The sequence below is a fragment of the Nannospalax galili genome, unplaced genomic scaffold (genome assembly GCF_000622305.1).
Source record: "Nannospalax galili isolate Female #2095 unplaced genomic scaffold, S.galili_v1.0 scaffold108, whole genome shotgun sequence".
Classification (NCBI taxonomy): Eukaryota; Metazoa; Chordata; class Mammalia; order Rodentia; family Spalacidae; genus Nannospalax; species Nannospalax galili.
In genome coordinates, this window is record NW_008358988.1 from 1,402,733 (window position 1) to 1,421,011 (window position 18,279).

At 45.5% G+C, this 18,279-nt stretch overlaps 1 protein-coding gene across 1 annotated transcript in view; it reads left to right on the forward strand.

The window, feature by feature from the left end:
• The window catches only part of Abcc12 (ATP binding cassette subfamily C member 12), an 82,955-nt gene that overhangs the window by 37,725 nt on the left and 26,951 nt on the right, over window positions 1-18,279 (forward strand). Inside the window, exons 15-22 of the mRNA XM_008822627.3 lie at window positions 779-913; window positions 1,030-1,105; window positions 1,195-1,266; window positions 6,515-6,604; window positions 7,498-7,601; window positions 10,390-10,587; window positions 11,247-11,473; window positions 13,625-13,762. Of these exons, the coding sequence (XP_008820849.1) occupies window positions 779-913; window positions 1,030-1,105; window positions 1,195-1,266; window positions 6,515-6,604; window positions 7,498-7,601; window positions 10,390-10,587; window positions 11,247-11,473; window positions 13,625-13,762 (1,040 nt within the window). The remainder of the gene's footprint in view (window positions 1-778; window positions 914-1,029; window positions 1,106-1,194; window positions 1,267-6,514; window positions 6,605-7,497; window positions 7,602-10,389; window positions 10,588-11,246; window positions 11,474-13,624; window positions 13,763-18,279) is intronic.

Here is an 18,279-nt window from a genome sequence, read left to right on the forward strand (position 1 = left end):
AGCTGGGCTCAGTGGGGGCAGGGCTCCTAATGCTGTAGTAGAGGGACATGTCTGATACCATGTTTCTTCTCTCTAACAAACCACAGCTACAGTGACAGTTAATTTTATTTCCAAATCTCCACAATCATGTTTCTTAGAAGGGCAGCTCATTTAGGGAGCAGAAGCAAAGGAAGGTTCAGTTTCTTTTTTAAAAATATTTATTATTTTCATTTTATGTGTATGTATGTTGTTTGCATGTGTATAAGTGTACCTGTGTCATGTAATGCCTGTGGAGGTCAGAAGAATGTGTTGGATCCCCTGGAACTGGAGTTAAGGATGGTTGTTAGCTGCCATGTGGGTGGTAGGAATCAAACTCGGGTCCCCTGTAAGAGCAGCCAGTGCTCTTCATAGCTGAGGCATCTCTCCAGCCCCCAGGTTCAGTTTCTTCACTGTGGCAATCAGTCCAGATTTTGTACTATGGGAATTAGACCAGAGCTTCTCAGCTGGGGCCCCCAGGGGCCTTTGGCAATGCTTGCAGACATTTTTGCTTGTCACAACTAGACTAGGGAAAGGCATGCTACTGTCTCCAGTGGGTGGAGACCACAAAGATTGCTAAATGGCCTGCAATACACAGGACAGCCCCTCTCAAGACAAGGAATTATTTTTCCCTAATGTAAATAGTGCCAAGATTGAAAACTCAGTACCGAGATGCACCTAGGACAGCCGCATGGGAGCTTGGTGTGGGGCCTTTGTGCTCTCCAAGGCACTGGCTTATCTTTGATCTGTACTGTCTCTGCAGTTCCTGGAGTCTTGTGATGAAGTCATTTTGTTAGAAGATGGGAAGATTAGTGAAAAGGGGACTCACAAGGAGTTAATGGAAGAGAGAGGGCACTATGCAAAACTGATTCAGGACCTCCGAGGGTTGCAATTCAAGGTAACTGTGGATGGGGGTGTGGGGGTGTGGGGGCGGATTGAGAGCCTTGCCTTGTGATTCCCACCTGGGAGAAGTCTGTCATTTGGCCTTCAGTAGGAATTTCATTTTATCTTCAGGATCCGGAGCACGTTTACAATGTAGCTGTGGGGGAAACCCTGAAGGAGGGTCCTGCTCAGAGAGATGAAGATGCTGGTACAGACAGACTTAGAGTCTCCCCTCTCTCTGCCCTGGATCCTGAGTGCACACAGACTTTTTTCTAATTTTTTCCCCCTTAACTGTAGTCTTGGCTTCAGGAGACGAGAAAGATGAAAGGAAAGAACCAGAAACAGATTCAGAACTTGTAGACACAAAAGGTATTTACCATCCTCTCCCTTGGTTGTTGCCCTGAGATACATGTTGGGCCTCTGCTGCAGGGATAGAAGAGTGTAGGCACAGTTAATATTGTTTGGGGCAGCTAGGGTTGTATGTCCTGCTGTGTATGTCCTGTAGTGTGAGCCTGTGCTGCTTAATCCCAACTGTCAGCTTGATCGAGTTGCAAAGTACCTTAGAGACTAGTCAGACCCACTTCTGGGTTGTTTCTGAGGATGTTCCCTGAGACGGTTACCTACAAGGGGAGGCTCACCCTAAATGAGGGCAACGCCATCCTATAGGCTGGGGACCCAGGTGGAGTAAAGGGGGAAACGGAGGAAACCTCAGTTAGTGCGTGTAGTGTCTCCCTGTTTCCTGGCCACCACGAGCAAGAAACTTGATCACTCTGAACCTTAGTTTTGTTTTTCTTTTTCTTTCTCTCTTTCTCTCTCTCCCTTTTTCTCTTTCTTTCTTGCTTTCTTGCTTTCTTGCTTTTTGGACTTTTTGAGACACAGTCTGGCCTGGAGCTGGCTGTATAGACCAGGCTGGCTTAGATCTCATGGAGATCTGCCTGCCTCTGCCTCTGCCTCCCAAGTGCTGGGATTAAAGGCATGCGCCACCATGTCTGGCTTGAATCTTACTTTCTGAAATCATAAAATGGGGAAATAATAGATCCAACCTCTATTTAGACTTTTGCAAAGGTTAAAGAAACTATCCACGAAGTGATTAGCACAGTGCCTGAAACATAAAAACCTTCAGTAGTTAGATCACTGTGTGCTGGAGAGGTCAAAGCAATGGAAATGAACTAGAAATGGAAGCAACTCCAAGAGCTGACCTCACCCCACAGGAGCATCAAACAAAGGTTGTGAAGCAGTGAAGGAATCAAGGGTGGACCCTTCCAACAAAGTTTCATTTATTGATTAATTGAGATTGATTGATTGATTTTGTCTTTTTGAGATAGGATCTCCCTGTAGTCCCAGCTGGCTTGGAACTCACTATATAGACCAGGCTGACCTTGAACCCACAGAGATCTGCCTACCTCTGCCTCCCAAGAGCTTTGATTAAAGGTGTGCACCACCATACCTGGCTATTTAAAAAAATATTTTATTTATTATTATTTTAATTTTATGTGTATGACTGTATTGCCTGCATGTATGAAGATGCACCCATATTGTGCAATGCCTGCAGAGGTCAGAAGAGGGCATTGAATCCTCTGGAACTGGAGTTACAGACAGTTGTTAGCCACCATGTGGGTGCTGGGATTCAAACCTGGGTTCTCTATATAAGAGCAGCCAGTACTCTTAACCATCGGGCCATCTCTCTAGCCCCTCAATATATAAGTTCTAAACATTGAATTGTGTACCAGGTCCTGAGTTAGGCTGGAAGAGAAGAGATGCTGTGTTCACAGGATCTTATTGGCCTGGTGAAGGTCCTGGGCAATGAGTAGCCATAGGAAACTTGGATAAGAGTAATGGGGAGTTGGAACAAACGGGTTAGAGAGGGCTTCACAGAGGGGCAACCTTTGCACTGATCCTTCAGGGATGTGTATGAGTTTTCTAGGGATAGTATAATGAGAAGATGGGAGTGGATGGAGGGCTTGAGGGTAAGGTTATGAGTGAATTCTAGGAAGGAAGAGAGGAGAGATGAGACTGGCCAGAGCTAGGTGTTGAGGCCACCTCCTCTCCTTAGACTGCTGTCATCTATCCCTTGTCCTCAGAGCGCCAACTCTGTGCTCTAGCCTTGGGTCATAAGTCTTCAAAGTACCCACAAAATGCCGATCCTCATTAATGTGTAGTAAGAAATACATTTACAGGTGTGGTGGCACAGGCCTGGAATCCCAGCTTCAGGGAGGCTGAGGGGGACGTTTACAAGTTTGAGGTTCACAAGGGAGACTTGGCAAACACTGTTTCTGAAATAAACAGTCAATAAAAAGCAGAATGAAGACACAAGATGGCAGATGAGAGTGAAGGCAGAGGTGAGACCACCAGCATCTCTGCTGCCACAGGGCTTGAGTCCAGCCACTAACATTGGAGCCGGAAAGAAGAAAAAGAAACAAAAAAGGAGAAAGAGAAAGTCAGTGGCACAGATTCAGCCCAGGATCAGCCGTGAAGGAGAACTGTTTGCCAGCAGAGAGGAGTCAGGAAACACAGCAGGCCATTGAGCTCTTCTTAGTGGGTCAGGGATATACCATGGAGGAGGCCAGTAAGTGAAGCTACGTGTTCTGAGACACACAATGAACCCCCAAATTGGAGGACTTAAAACGTGGCTCCAGTAAGATGTTTCATCGCTTGTTTCCCCTGGCTGTGGAGGAAGATGTGGAAACAGCAGACACCAAAAAAGCCAACGGGATCACTGACCGTGAAAAAGAAAACACTTGACCATCTCTCTCTAGTTTCCTCCAATACTGATGTCCTTCCAGTGAGAAATTCAAGTCAGCCAGTGACTGTTGCCTCTGTTTGCTGCACAGATGCCAAAATACTCTTTTTGAAACAGAGATATAATCACGTGGACAGAGAAATGGAAATGGGAAATAGTAAGAATCAGTGTAATTGAAATTTTGAATCCTACCATGATCCTGGAACTGTAGTCCTTTCCTGTGAGCCTGGAGCTGTGGTCCCTTCCCGTGATCTGGAGCTGTGGTTGCCTCCTGTGAGCCTGGAGCTGTGGTCCCTTCCCGTGATCTGGAGCTGTGGTTGCCTCCTGTGAGCCTGGAGCTGTGGTCCCTTCCCATGATCTGGAGCTCTGGTTGCTTCCTGTGAGCCTGGAGCTGTGGTCTGTTCCCGAGATCTGGAGCTGTGGTTGCCTCCTGTAAGCCTGGAGCTGTGGTCCCTTCCTATGAACTTGGAGCTGTGGTCCCCTCCCATGAACCTGGAGTTGTGATCCCCTCCTATGAACCCAGAACTGTGGTCCCCTTCCATGAGCCAGAATTATGGTCTCCTGTGAGCTGGAGTATTGGTCCCCTCCTGTCAACCTGGAGCTGTGAACCCTCCTGTGAGCTGGAGTTGTGGTCTCCTCCTATGAACCTGGAACTGTGGTCCATATACATGGAATTTTCTTTGTATCACTGTTTAAACTGGCAAAAAAATGAGAAAGAAAAGAAAAAGAAAACACAATTGTTCAACTAACTATGGCCCAGCTACAGATGTAAGATACTGAATTCATTAAAATGCTAATGTGTATTTTAATATTGTTTACATGTGAAGATGCCCTCTACATACTAAACAGAAAAATCAGGTTTTAATGCCAGAGAGAGAGAGAGAGAGAGAGAGAGAGAGAGAGAGAGAGAGAAATATGGCATCACATTGAAGATGCCATTAACCTATCAAGCCCACTATCATTTTATGTAGCAGAAAGAAACCCGGATTGCTGCCAATGAAATGATATCACTTATAAAATGGAAGGCACGTCCAGATTTCAGAATGTTTAAATGTGAAGAAAAGTCTTTGAATCAAAGGAATCTGGCACTGTTAATGCTGCTTGTGACATATGCATGCAAATTTGGAAACACAACTTATTTTTACAGCTTATAAGTCTTCCTGGGATGAAGGGAAGTACCCAGATATCTCTTCTATGCTTTTTTTTTGAGGAGGGGCACTCCTGGATGCCCTACATTAGGGATCCTATGATGAGAGAGTTCTTTCTGTGCTCACCACCCAGCCGTCCCTGGATAGGAAAATAGATTGTGAGATGTCACTGGAGACAGACCCTGTCCTCTAGGATTAACCACTGGGCATTCTGCACACTGCTGGAAGGTGCCACCACTGAAGTATTGTCTAAAACACAGGAAGGTCCAAAGGATGTCACTCACCCCCATGGATGGGCTGGCAGCCTGAGGGGACCATCAGGTCCTTTTGTGCTTTGGGATACTACCAAGTGCTGCCTCTCATTTTGTAGCCCAAGAAGTGGCAGAACATTCCAAAGTCGTTCTCAGGTTCCCAGGCAGAGTGCCGTGGGCTCTTCCCAGCCAGCATGTGTGAGGCAGGGAAGAGACTGTGTGAAGTCCCTTCATCTACCCTTCTGTATCTCTGTTTATGAAGCCACTTGTAGTTTATGGCTCTGCTTTGAGGATGACATTTTCATGTCTCTCTACAGAGCATAGGGAAGAGATGGTAGTCGGGTCTGAGTGCTGGAGTTGCTCTAGTGAGAATCCATGAGGACTTTGCCCTTCCCTGTGGGGAATAAAAAGACCTCAGACAGATATGGGGAGGGACTCATGGGTCTATATAGCAGCTGACTTAGCAGGACATCTTGGGCTTCCTTCTGTCTACTGAGAGGACAAGGAGGGTAAAAGACAGTCATCTTGTGGGTGTCCTGTCACCACAGTATGTGCAGCCCAGCTTCCAACTACCACATTGCATCCTTGTGCCCAGGAGTGCTCACTGGTAGCCCCAAATCAGCAAGGAAATGAACATCCTCAAGGAGTAGCCTTCCCTGGGCGGCAAGAGGAGTTGGTATAGGAAAGTGTGATCCCTCAGCATGTGCAAAAGCTCCAGGGTGCGCATCTCCCCTGACTCCACCGCTTTCTGTGTGGGGTTAAGCTGCCCACAAGGGTCTCTGGCTTAGCCATATGTCTCTCATCTTTGCCCTCCCTTCTTCGCTCCCAAGTGAGCTACAGTTACCCATTGGTACCCTCAGGAGTGTGTTTCTAGGATCTCCCATTGTTTCTAAGATGCTCAGGAATCTTACTGAAGTGGCCCAGCATTCCACATACAACTCGTGCACATTCTCCTGTATAATTAAGGTCTATTTTAATTAGAAAACTGCATTCAATGTTAATGATCTATAAATGCTTATTATATTGCATTATTTAGGAAACAGTGACAAGAAAAAGTCTGTGTATGTTTAGTATCAGCACAGTTTTTTCAAATATTTTCAATCTGAGATTGACTGAAACCTTTCACATGCAGCTGGAGTATACAGAGGGCCGGCTGTATATGCATTCTTGACTTCTGCTTGTAGTTTAGTTCTGGGAGAAAGGGGCCAGTACAACCCTGGATCCCCAGGCTGAGCTTATAGTAAATACCTAAGAGTTCTTCAAAGTCTATAAGCCTCTTGCCTCACAGGGCTGTGACTAGGATGAAATAAAATAAACTGAGTAGAAGTGTCTTAGAAATCTGAAAAAGGACTTAGAAAATAGAAGACTGAGTCACGAGTGCCCTTAGTGATGGAGGGGTATGAACGAAGGAGGTGTGCTGGTCTTACTGTGTGCCCACCCAAGCCAAGAAGTTTAAAGCCTTGTGTTTGTCTCCATAGCTCCTGTGCACCAGCTTGTCCAGACTGAGTCCCCCCGAGAAGGAATTGTAACCTGGAAAACGTATCACGCGTATATTAAGGCTTCTGGAGGTTTGGTATAAACTACTGGGTTTCTTCATTTAATTTTCATTAAAAAAATCTGTTCTTAAACTGTTGGGTTAGCATTTTATGATTCCTTCACCAATTACTATTTTTATGCTGGGGCTGCTTATCAATGCTTTTATTTTTGCCCTAAAACCTAAAATCTGATAATGCATCCTTTTAAACGGACTCATTTGTTATCTCCATTAAAGCTGCCAGGTTCTGTTTTATTGGAGCTGAGTGGGCAGCCACTGGGAGCCATCGCTGGTTGTTCCACACACACTCTGATTGCTGAGCACAGCAGCAGTTGGCTCACCACACAAGAGATCTGTGTGTGCAGGTGTCTCCAAGCAAGACTAGGTTTAGATATTTATTTAGAGACAAGGCTTATGTATAGCTCAGGCTGGTCTCAAACTCATAATGCACCCAACCTCAGCATTCCTAGAGCTGGATGACAGAATTGTGCCACCACGCTGAACTTTCAATTAGTTTTTAAGGAGTACTGAGTTGCTTTCATTAAACGGAACATTGAAATGTTCCATATATACGGCGGCACATATCTGTGATCTCAGCCCTGAGAGAAGCCGAGGCAGGGGGATCATGACTTTTAAGGCCAGCTTCAGCTATAGTGTTTGAGGCTCAAAAGTTACATGTGGGAGGTTTTTCTAACATATTGATAGTTTGGTCCCATTTTCCAACCAAATAGAACAGGTCTTCCTGTTGGGGTGCAGGGTCCCAACATCCAGACATCTTGAGTCAGTCTACAAGGTGGACCCTCAAGGTGGGAACCTTTTTTTCTACAGCCTCTGACTTTCAAGTTCCAAGGGTCAGGCTCAGGGCAGGTAAGTCTACCACTAGCCCTCCCATACACAACCCTCTTGGACCTCCTCTTCCTCTGGCAGGGTACCTGGTCTCTTTTCTGGTGACATCTCTCTTCTTCCTGATGATGGGCAGCTCAGCCTTCAGCACCTGGTGGCTGGGACTCTGGTTAGACAGGAGCTCCCAGGTGAGTTTCCTTTGGCAATGTTGCTAAACTAAACAGAGAGTTCAAATATACCAAGTGACACAGAGTGCCCCCTCTCCTCCCTTAAACCCTTTGGTGAAGTTGAGGCCAGTTGTTTAGCCATACTACCTGGACTCTAGAAGTCCCTTTCCATTTTTCAAAATAATCAAAGGTACCTGGAAGCTTACGTAAGGAGCTGGCTAAAAATGATGGTGCCAGTTCAGCACAGGGTGTGGGGTCACACATGTGCAAGGTAGGGCTGCCTAGGTTCTAAGTTTCCTCTGAGGAAGGACAAGAAGGGATCTGGAATACAGATTGTTATGTTCCTGCCTCTGAAGGGAAAGTGTCATCTTGTGGATACTGATTGAAGGTTCTACATGGCTCTGCTCCCTAAAGCTGCCTCTGCGTGGGGAGGGGAACCTGAAACAGATGTAGCCTATGGAAATGCTGTGGGGCCACCAGGGGCCTTACCCTATCCCAAATTTCCCATCTTAGCCAGTGCTCTTTCTGGGTAAGACTCTCTCTCTTTCTCTCTCTCTCTCTCTCTCTCTCTCTCTCTCTCTCTCATTGGCCAGGATCTTTCCCAGCTCTGTTGACCAATGCTTTCAAAGATTTTTTTCTGGAGCTCCAGGGAATGTTGTGTGTGTGTGTATTGGGGGTGGTGCTCATCCTCCAAGATTACATTGTGGTGCTGTCTTGTTGCTATGACATCAAAATAAGGATACACAGGCTTTGGGGAGGGAGAAGCAGTTAGATACAGTTTTCTGAGGAAGTTCCCACAAGGAGAGGCTGAGCGTGTGCCTTGCTCTGTACAGAACAGACAGCTTTCTCTGGAATGTGGGTATTCTCCCAGGAACTCACTCATGAAGGGCCCCTTTCCTTGGAAAACCTCAGGTACAGGGTCAAGGTGGAGCAACTCACTGGGCTCAGGCCTTCCTCAGTAGGTGCAGCAGTGGCAGACCCCTGTGACTGTTCAGAACCCTGAGGCGGTGGATACAACCTATAGCACAGCAAAGCATCCTGCAAGTCAGCCTTTCATCAGTGAACTCTCCAGGGTGTTTTCTGCCTTTGCAGCTGCTCATCCATCAGCCACCTCTGGGTTACCGTTTCCTCCATTACTGCAATCAGCAGAATGTCATTTAGAAGAAACATGTTTGTTTGCTCCCCAAAGGCATTCTTGACTTTTAGCATACAGACTAAAGAAAAATGAAACTGTCATTTTCTCAGGAGGAGGGAACCATGGCCTCTCTCCAGAAATCCTGGTGAGGGGATGTCCCCTTTCTGGGCAGGGTGAAGCCATAGTTTTGGAATCCTCTGAAAAGCCCTTTGTGTTTGCTATGCTCCCTCTTTTCTGCTAGGGCCTCTAGAGCACTGCACCAGGAGCCCCAAGTTGGCGCTTGGGGATAGGCCAGGGGACAGAGCTGTGGAACTGGCCCACCTTACTTAAAGGCCCCTTGACTCTCACTGAAGGGTGCCAGCTGCCAGCCAGCTCAGCAGGCTGGAGGATGATACCTGATTTTAATCTCCTTAGCATCACTTCAGGTCTCCGAGGTACAGGTAGCCTCTAGGACAGCTGCCCTGAACCCTGCCTTGTTTTTTTCTCAGCATCAGGTACCCCTCTGAGGAGATTCCATGCAAAGCTGAGAGGACCCTGAGGGAACTGACTTGATTTCATCCGTATGACTCATTCTTGTTTTAAATTTAAATTTTATTCTTAAAAAAAAAAGTGCGTGTGTGTCCGTCCTTGCCCATATGTTCAAAAGTGAGTATGTGGAGGCCAGAGGTTGATTTTGAGTGTCTTCCTCTATTGCTCCCCACCTTACTTTTCCCAACAGGGTCTCTCACTGAACATAGAGGTCGCTGTTTTGGCTAGGGTAGCCAGCCGGTGAAGCCCAGACACCTGCTGGTTCTGCTTTCCCACCCTGGAGCTGGGGCTCTGGGCAGGCACTACAATGCCTGTCTTTTACAAGTCAGCTGGGAATCTTAACTTGAGTCTTTATGCTTGAGCTACAAGCACTTTACCCACTTAACTGTCTCCCCAGCCCCACCTGGCATTTTTTAATTTGACTATTTATGAACCTCATACAACAGATTTAGATTAGCTCCCTATCTGTGCACACACACACACACACACACACACACACATATGCCCATAGAGTCAAACTTGTGCCCCAAGTGCCTTTTGATATGAGTCCACCCATCCACTGAAGCCTGGTCAACCTACCCAGGGGTTTTACTCTTAAACAAATCGACTCCCTCCATCCTAACAGCCTCAGGCAGGGCTGGGATTTCTTACCCACTTCCCCATGTCTCTGCTGGGACAAAAGTCTGGTCTGAGCTTGCACAGGCCTTATACATGCTGTCACCATTGCTGTGAGTTCATATGACTGACTGCTGTCTGAAAAACTCTGTCTCCCCATGGTCATCCACCACCTCTGGCTCTTACAATCTTTCTGCTCCCTCTTCTTCGATGATCCTTGAACCTTGGGAGGTCAAGGTTTTGATACGGGTGTCCTATTCAGGGATGAGCACTCTGTGGCCTCTTACTCTTTGCACATTGGCGGTTGTGGGTTTCTGTGTTAATCACCATCTGCTGCATAAGAGAGGAGGCACTTCTGTGAGAGTCAGAGATACGCTAATCTATGGGCATAACAAGTCATTAGGAGCACCTACTTATTCTAAACAGCCCTGTGCCTTTGTTTAGTTTCTTTCCTCTAGAAAGATTCCCTAGAATAGACCCTTCTCCTAATAGCATCATGATTCATGGTTCTTCTTTTGTGTTGCTCTGAAGGTCATCTGTGGGTCCCACGGCAATAAGACCACGTGCAGTGGTGACCAGACTCTGGGAGACACTGAACACCACATGTACCAGTGGGTGTACGCAGCAAGCATGGTGTCTGTGCTGGCATTTGGCATCATCAAAGGCTTCACCTTCACCAACGTTACACTGATGGCATCCTCCTCACTGCACAACAGAGTATTTAACAAGGTGGCGCCACCAGGGGCTGCGTGCCTACCTGATTATTCAGGTTTATTAGACCCTTACCATGTGCCAGGCACTGTGTTGGACTTGGGACAAGATGGCTGTCCTGGAGCCTAGCAACTAGTTTTCAAGTCATCTTCCACTTATCTAAACACCAAATGTGAAGGCCAGTTTCACAAGCGAAGGGCACATTTTAGACCCTTAGGCTGGAAGGATGGTGGAGGAGATGCACATCTTGCTGTCAAGAGCTCCAATGACGGCCTGAAGATGTGACCCTTATGCTTTCCTCTCCTGCTGTACTGTAGTGAGCAGAGCCCTCACCAGAACATGGGTATGCTCTGCACTTTGGAATGGAGAGACAAGTAGAAGAGGGGCTCACAATCCCCCCTCTTCCAAGAGCAGCAGCCTCCCCTGTCCCAGTCTGTACCTGAGGTGTGGAGAGGAAGCCCGGCCCTTGGGGCCCCAGCAGAGGCACAATCTCCCTCACATTCACTTGTGGTGGCCTAAGAATAGGGAGCACATGCCCATTTTCCAAAGACCTCTTGACTCACTGGGCTGTGTTCTAGGGAAGGACCTGCCCCCACTGTGCCTTTCTGCTGGTGGAGTAGCCGGAGTTCTTTGAAACCTCACGCTGACTCAGTTCGACCCTCTGCCTTTGTCCACAGATCGTCAGGAGCCCAATGAGCTTCTTTGATACAACCCCCACTGGCAGGCTAATGAACCGCTTTTCTAAAGATATGGATGAGCTGGACGTGAGGCTGCCGTTTCATGCTGAGAACTTTTTACAGCAGTTTTTTATGGTGGCGTTTCTTCTTGTGATACTGGTTGCTGTGTTTCCTGTTGTCCTTTTGGTCCTGGTTAGCCTTGCTCTCGTCTTCTTCACTCTTTTTTGGTAGGACTATACACAACCTAAAACGGGGAAATAAAAACTGTGTAACACACACATACACACACACACACACACACACACACACACACACACACACACACACACACGGAAGAGTAAGTATACACAATGACTGGGAGTCAGGTGACTCAGAGTGCCTGCTTTCTTGTCTTATGGGAGACTGCCTTGGGTTTTGGCACTTAGTAAACACCAGGTGCTATGCTAAGTGCTTTGCATACATCTGGCTTTTCAGCCCTAGAGCAATGCTGGGAGGTGGGTAAATTATTGGGAGGCTAAATCATTGGTCCCAGGCCAGGAAACTAGTAACCACGGTTGCCATCAGTCTGCTGATGCATTCTTAACTACTGGGCTCCTCCATTCCTGCTGCTGGAAAATCGAGAGGAGACCTGTCTCTAGTCACTCTGAATTTTTAGACATTGTCTTCACTCCAGCCAGAAGTTGATGTGGACAGAGAATGGGCGTTCCTTCTGCACATGCACCTGGAGGGAAGAGGGAGGTGGCAGTGGCCCAGCTTCCAGGGGACATGGTCACTCCCTGTTTCTATGAAGGTGCAGAATGGCTCTCAGCAGGCACCCTGGAAAGTATTGAGGGGACAAAGGGCTGAAAATGAGAAAAATTTGTACCAGAGTTCCAGTTTTGTTATGGTACTAGTTGGAGGACCTTGAAATGTCACAAATTTGTTTCTTCATCCCCCAAATTTCTAGTCATTAAAATGTAGCCAACTCTCTGGCTCACCTGCTTCAGAGAGTTGTTGTGAGGATTAAATGAGACTTGATGATTAATTCCTTGTCAAGAAAAAATAAAATGAATTATTAAGCAAACTTGAGAGATTCAGAGTTTGGGTAAGAGCGGATCAGGGACAAGAAATGAAGGAACCCAGGGGTCATTTACCAGGCAGTCACCAGGGTTTCACACGTGGTAGAATTTTGGGTGTCAGGGAGGGGAGCAAGCAAGAATGACCCATGGTGGGGACTGACGTGCCAAGACACATAGTCTGGGAGAAGAAGTAGTTCAGCTTTGGACTCAGGCTCCTGAATCAAATCTGAGGATGGAGCCATTGATAAATTAATGACAAAAGTGCAAGGGACGCCCCATGGATGGAGGCTGGCTCTCGATTCTGATGGGAGCAGGTGTGGTGATGGGAGTTAGTGTCCATGCCCTGGGAGCCCACAGAGCCAGGCTATCGCTGCAGCACCCTTTCTGTGTCACTGAGAAAAAGACACATATTTCCAAGTTCAAGGATTTGTTGTGATAATGAGACAAAAATGTTTTCTGGAAGTCCTTCTCACAGACAACCATGTGATGGATATGAGAACTTCAAACAGACTACTTGAGCTCTGTTCATTCTGTTACACCTGTATTTGGCCATTGTGGCTATCTATTCTACTTATGCTATTGATTAGCTTAGTAAAAGGTTTTTCTTTTTTTAAATCTGCCCTGTATACTCACTTTTTTTTTTTTTGCTACAAAGACAGGAAAGACCAGAGAGGAGAGCTTGATTGAAATATTTGTAAATTTCTAATGAACTCTGAGCTACTGAGGTTCCTCACCCCTGTGGGTTCACGTTAGGTGAGAGTCTAGAGGCAATCTTGGCTCCCTCCAACAGCCAGCAAACTTGCATGCTCAAGGACACAGGTTTATACTCAGTGAGGATTCTGGGGTTTCCACCTATGGTGTGAGATGGTATCCTCAGAGAGTTCAGTTTTAAATTCAGCTTCCGAGGCAGTCAGGATGTTTGTACTAAATTACTTTGGAAAAGTCTTTGGAAGGCCACACATTAGAAACCAGGTCAGATCACTCCTTCTTTGGTTGGTCATCAAAAAATGCTTGATTTGTGTTTAATAACTCACTATAGTGAGTGAAAACTTTGGGTCTTTGAAGACTAGAGCCACATCCTTGCCACATGCCATTCTTGCTATGATAAGTTCTCAGATCTGAAAGCAAATGAACTACTGGTATGTCTATACTCCTCAGATGCCCATTCTCACACAAGCAGACAGGGCAGCCTGGGGAGGAACGGCAGGCTCCTCTCTGCCCCAGTTATGGCACCAACCCTGGTTGGATGGCTTGTGCTGATGCTGAGTTCCTTGAGACCTGACTTTGTGACCGTTTTGGACCTTCTCATTCTCCTGGCAGCATTTTCCACCGAGGAGTCCAGGAGCTCAAGCAGGTGGAGAACATCAGTCGGTCACCTTGGTTTTCCCACATAACCTCCTCCATGCAGGGTCTGGGGGTCATCCATGCCTACAACAAAAAGGATGATTGTATCAGCCGGTGAGTTGATGGGCCCTTGCTCCAGGGTCTCCCCGTGTCATGCTCCATCCAAAATAGGAGGATCAGGAGCTCTATTCCTATTACTTTGAGCTCCAAAAGATATAATTAGTTAGGGGAGCTCACTCCATAATGCCATAATGACCTCAGTACATGACTGTATGAGGGAGGGAGGGAGGGAGGGAGGGAGGGAAGGAGGGAGAGAGAGAGAGAGAGGAGAGAGAGAGAGAGAACTTGGGTGTACAATGCTGGGGGGGGTGAACCCAGGGCCTCGTGAATGCTAGGTAAGCACTACACTCTTGCAATACACCTTCAGCTCTGTCTTTTTTTTTTTTTGTTTTTTTTTTTTTGGGTGGTCTCCCTGTAACCCCAACTGGTTTGGTACTCACTACTCCCTCTATAGACCAGGCTGGCCTAGACTCAGAGATCCACCTGAGTATGCCTTCTGTGTATGCCATCACGCCCAGCTCATTTTTCACTCTTAATGGTGAAAATGTTTTAAATTTAGGAGAACGGAGGAAAACAGCAAGTAGAAGTCTCCCCCGTGCCTCAAATCCTGATCCTGTCCATATTTTCATGTACATGTTGTATATTCCTAAATTGAAAATCCAAAATCTGAACTGTACCTAAATCCCAAACTTGTAGAATGCTGCCGCAACACTGTGAGGGGAAAAATCCCTCAGTTGGCCTCACTTGATGGACTGTAGTCTAAATACAGGCACAATACAAATACTGTGTAAAAGTTACATGAAGGCACTCATTCCAGTTGTACAGGTCTGTATTCCCAGCTACTCAGGAGGCTGAGAAAGGAGGATTACAAGTTCAAGGCTTGCCTTGGCTACAAAGTGGGTTCTAGGCTATCCTGCATATTTTAGAGAGACCCTGCCAAAATAAAAATAAAAACGTAAGGAAAATGGCTAGGGGACATGTGTAGCTCAGTGGCACAGGGTTGCTTAGCTGTGTGAAGCCATTTCCAATTCCCAGCACTGCAAAGTTGAATAAAACAAACAAAAGAATAACCTGCAGGCGATGTGTATAAGGTACGAATGATGCATGTGGTTATGCTTGGTTCTAATTTCCAAGGTAACTCATATTCCAAAATTTTTAAAAATCCCCTTTTGGAGATGCTCCCGGTCCCAAGCATTCCAGATAAGGGATGCTTAACTTATATTTCTTTTTCATTCTTTTATTTTTCACTAACAAAGTTTTTGTTTAAAAATTACTTTAAATATTACTGAATATCCTTTTTTCTGTTATTATTAAAATAATCTATTTTTAATTGTTTTTTTGTGTATTTCATACAGAGCATCTCAAACAATATTAATCATCTTTATACCTCCATCCCCACAGGCACCCTCCCATACTCCCCAACCCCACCCCACTGGAGCCCATATACTCTGTTATCCCTGTTACTGCCCACTGTGCTGTCAGTGCCCCCAGTGCAAGTCCATCTGTTGAGTCTAGTCAGCTTATCTAGAGTCCCTTGTTTTAGGAAGATCAGCTCTTCTTCATCTAGCAGCAATCAGTTGCCAACATTCCCCCAGACAAGATTGGGGTCTGCTGTTCATTCTCCTGGTTCTATGCTGGGTTACTGTCTGCCTGAGTTTGCATGGGACTTGTGTATGTTGATCCCATGCCATAGAATCATATGAGCAGGTTCCCAGGAGCTTGTAGGAATCTGTTTCCATATGGTCACGCACGTCCTCCCTGGCTCTTACAATCTTTCTGCTCCCGCCCTTCCAAGATGGTCCCTGAGCCTTGGGTGGATGAAGTTTAATAAAGGGGTCCTGTCCATGGACCATTATTTAGCAGGCTCTTGATCTCTATGCTTTGGCCATTTGTTACCCTTTGTGTTCCTGGTCCTCTGCTTTATGAGGGAGCTTCATTATTGAGAACTGATTCATCAGTGTCCTCTTCTTTATCCCTGTTCTATGTTCCATGAGCCTTAGGTGTAGAGGTTGCATTGCAGGTGTGTCCCTTAGGTCTGGGTAATTCATAGACAATGTCCCCATGTGACCAATTGTGGTACTTGGTATTAGTCTCTGACTGCTGCAAAATGAGCTTCTTTGATGAGTGGTGACTGGGATATTTATCTGTAAATATAAGGATTCATATTTCACACATAGTAAGAAATCACATTAGTCTAGTGATGTGAGAGTTTTGGGGTTTTCTCTAAGATCTATGACCACTCCAGCCATGGGTATTGTTGTGTTACAGTACCATACTTGAGTTGGCTTTTAGTCAAATTAGGTAGCTGTTGATTGTCCCCAAGGAAAAAGTGCCACTACTACTACATCAATGACTATGCTGTGCTGGCCGTCGATGTGGTTATTTGGTCTTGAAGCTGGTGTTGGACCATCGATTGATGTTTCCCATGGCACTTTCACAGTGTTTTCCAAAGCTATGAGAGCTGCCTTCAGGGGAAGTGGCTTCCAGGTCAGTTTCAGCTCTGTTTCTCCAAATCCTGTGTCTGATGTGTGTTCTGTCTTCAGCAGTAGGGTCTTACCTTCAAGTTCTGGGAGGCCATCAAGGGCTGTGGCAATAGCCTGTAGAATTTTGGGAGTCTCTTGGACCACCCTGGCCAACAACTCATGGAAGGTTTCTCCAGTCTGGCACTGTTTCTTTTTATGTAGCCTTTAGCTATACATATGGACTCATGTAGAGATAATGTATGTATAATTTGTCAGTAGGTTGTTGGACTAATATGATTCCCTCTGTCTTTTAAAACTAGCTAGGCATTACTTATCTCTCTCACTATCTAACCCATCCACTATGGTCTCCCCATTTAAGGTGCCCCCATTTTCCCCATTTCTTCCTTAATAATACCCTTCTCCTATGGTCCCACCTCTCTTGGGCTCCTTCTTCCCCTTTATCCCCAAGGTTCCTTGTGTAACCCTCCTTCCCCTTTCCCATTTAAATAACCCCATTTTATCCATTTCTCCCATAGTAACGCCTGTTTCCTACTGTTCTTCTCTTTTGTATTATTTATTTTCCTTTACCTCCATGGTTCCTTTTCATTATCCTAGTTCCTGTAGTTATGTCTGGATACATACTCACTTATAAGGATTTGGTGCTAGGATGCACATATGAGGGAGAACATACGTCGTTTATTTTTCCAAGTCTGTTACGTCACTTACTATAACAGTTTCTGGTTCCATCCATTTACCTGCAAATTTCATGATTTCATCTTTCTTTACTGCTGAGTAAAACTTCATCGTATAAATGAACCACATTTTCATTATCCACTCATCAGTTGAGGGACACTTAGGTTGCTTCCATCTCTTAGCTATTGTGAAAAGAGCAACAACAAGCATGGATGTACAAGCGTCTCTGCGATAGAATGAGTCCTTTGGGTATATGCCAAGGAGTGGTATAACTGGGTCAAATGGTAGGTTCATTTGTAGTTTTTTAAGAGTTCTCCACACTACTTTCCATAGGGATTGAACAAGTTTGCAGCCCCACCAGCAGTGGATGAGTGTTCCCCTTTCCCCACATCCTCACCAACATTTGGTATCATTTGTTCTCTTGATCTTAGCCAGCCTGACTGGGGTAAGATGAAATCTTAAAGTGGTTTTAGTTTGCATTTCCCTAATTACTAATGATGTAGAACACCTTTTAAGATGCTTCTTAGCCATCTTTATTTTTTCTTTTGAGAACTCTGTTCAACTCCTTAACCCAATCTTTTAATTGGGTTGCTTTCTTTATTGAGTCTTTGTGTTTTGAGTTTGTTATATATTCTGGATGTTAAATCTCTGTCGGATGTGTCACTGGTGAAGATTCTCTCCCATTCTGTGGGTTTTCTGTTCGCTTCCTTTGTTGCTTCTTTTCATGTACAGAAGCCTTTTAGTTTAATGAGGTCCCATTTGTTGATTCTTGACCTTATTTCTTGAGCAATTGATGTCCAGTTTAGAAAATGCTTTCCTAAACCTATATCTTGTAGGTTATTGCCAATGTTTTAATGTTTTCTTCTAACAGTTTCAGAGTTTAAGGTTTCACATTGAGGTCTTTCATCCATTTGGAGTTGACTTTTGTGCAAGGCAAAAGATAAGGATCTAGTTTCATTCTTCTACAGGTGGAGATCCAGTTTTGCCAGCACCATTTGTTGAAGATGCTGTCTTTCCTCCAGTGAATGTTCTTGGCCCCTTTGTCAAAATCAGGTGGCCGAAGTTGCATGTACTCATATTTGAGTTTTCAATTTTGTTTCATTGATCTACAGGTCTATTATTGTGCCAGTACCATGTTGTTTTTATGACTGTAGCTCTGTAATATAGTTTAAAATCTGGTATAGTAATCCCCCCAGCATTGCTTTTAGTGCTCAGGTTTGCTGTGGCTATCTGAGGTCTTTTGTGCTTCCATATGAATCTTAGGATTTTTTTTTCCAATTCTGTGAAGACTGTCATGGAGATTTTGATTGGCATTGCATTGAATATATAAATGGCTTTTGGTAGAATGGTCATTTTCACAATATTAATTCTTCCAATCCATGAGCATGGGAGGTCCTTCCATCTTTTAATTGGGTC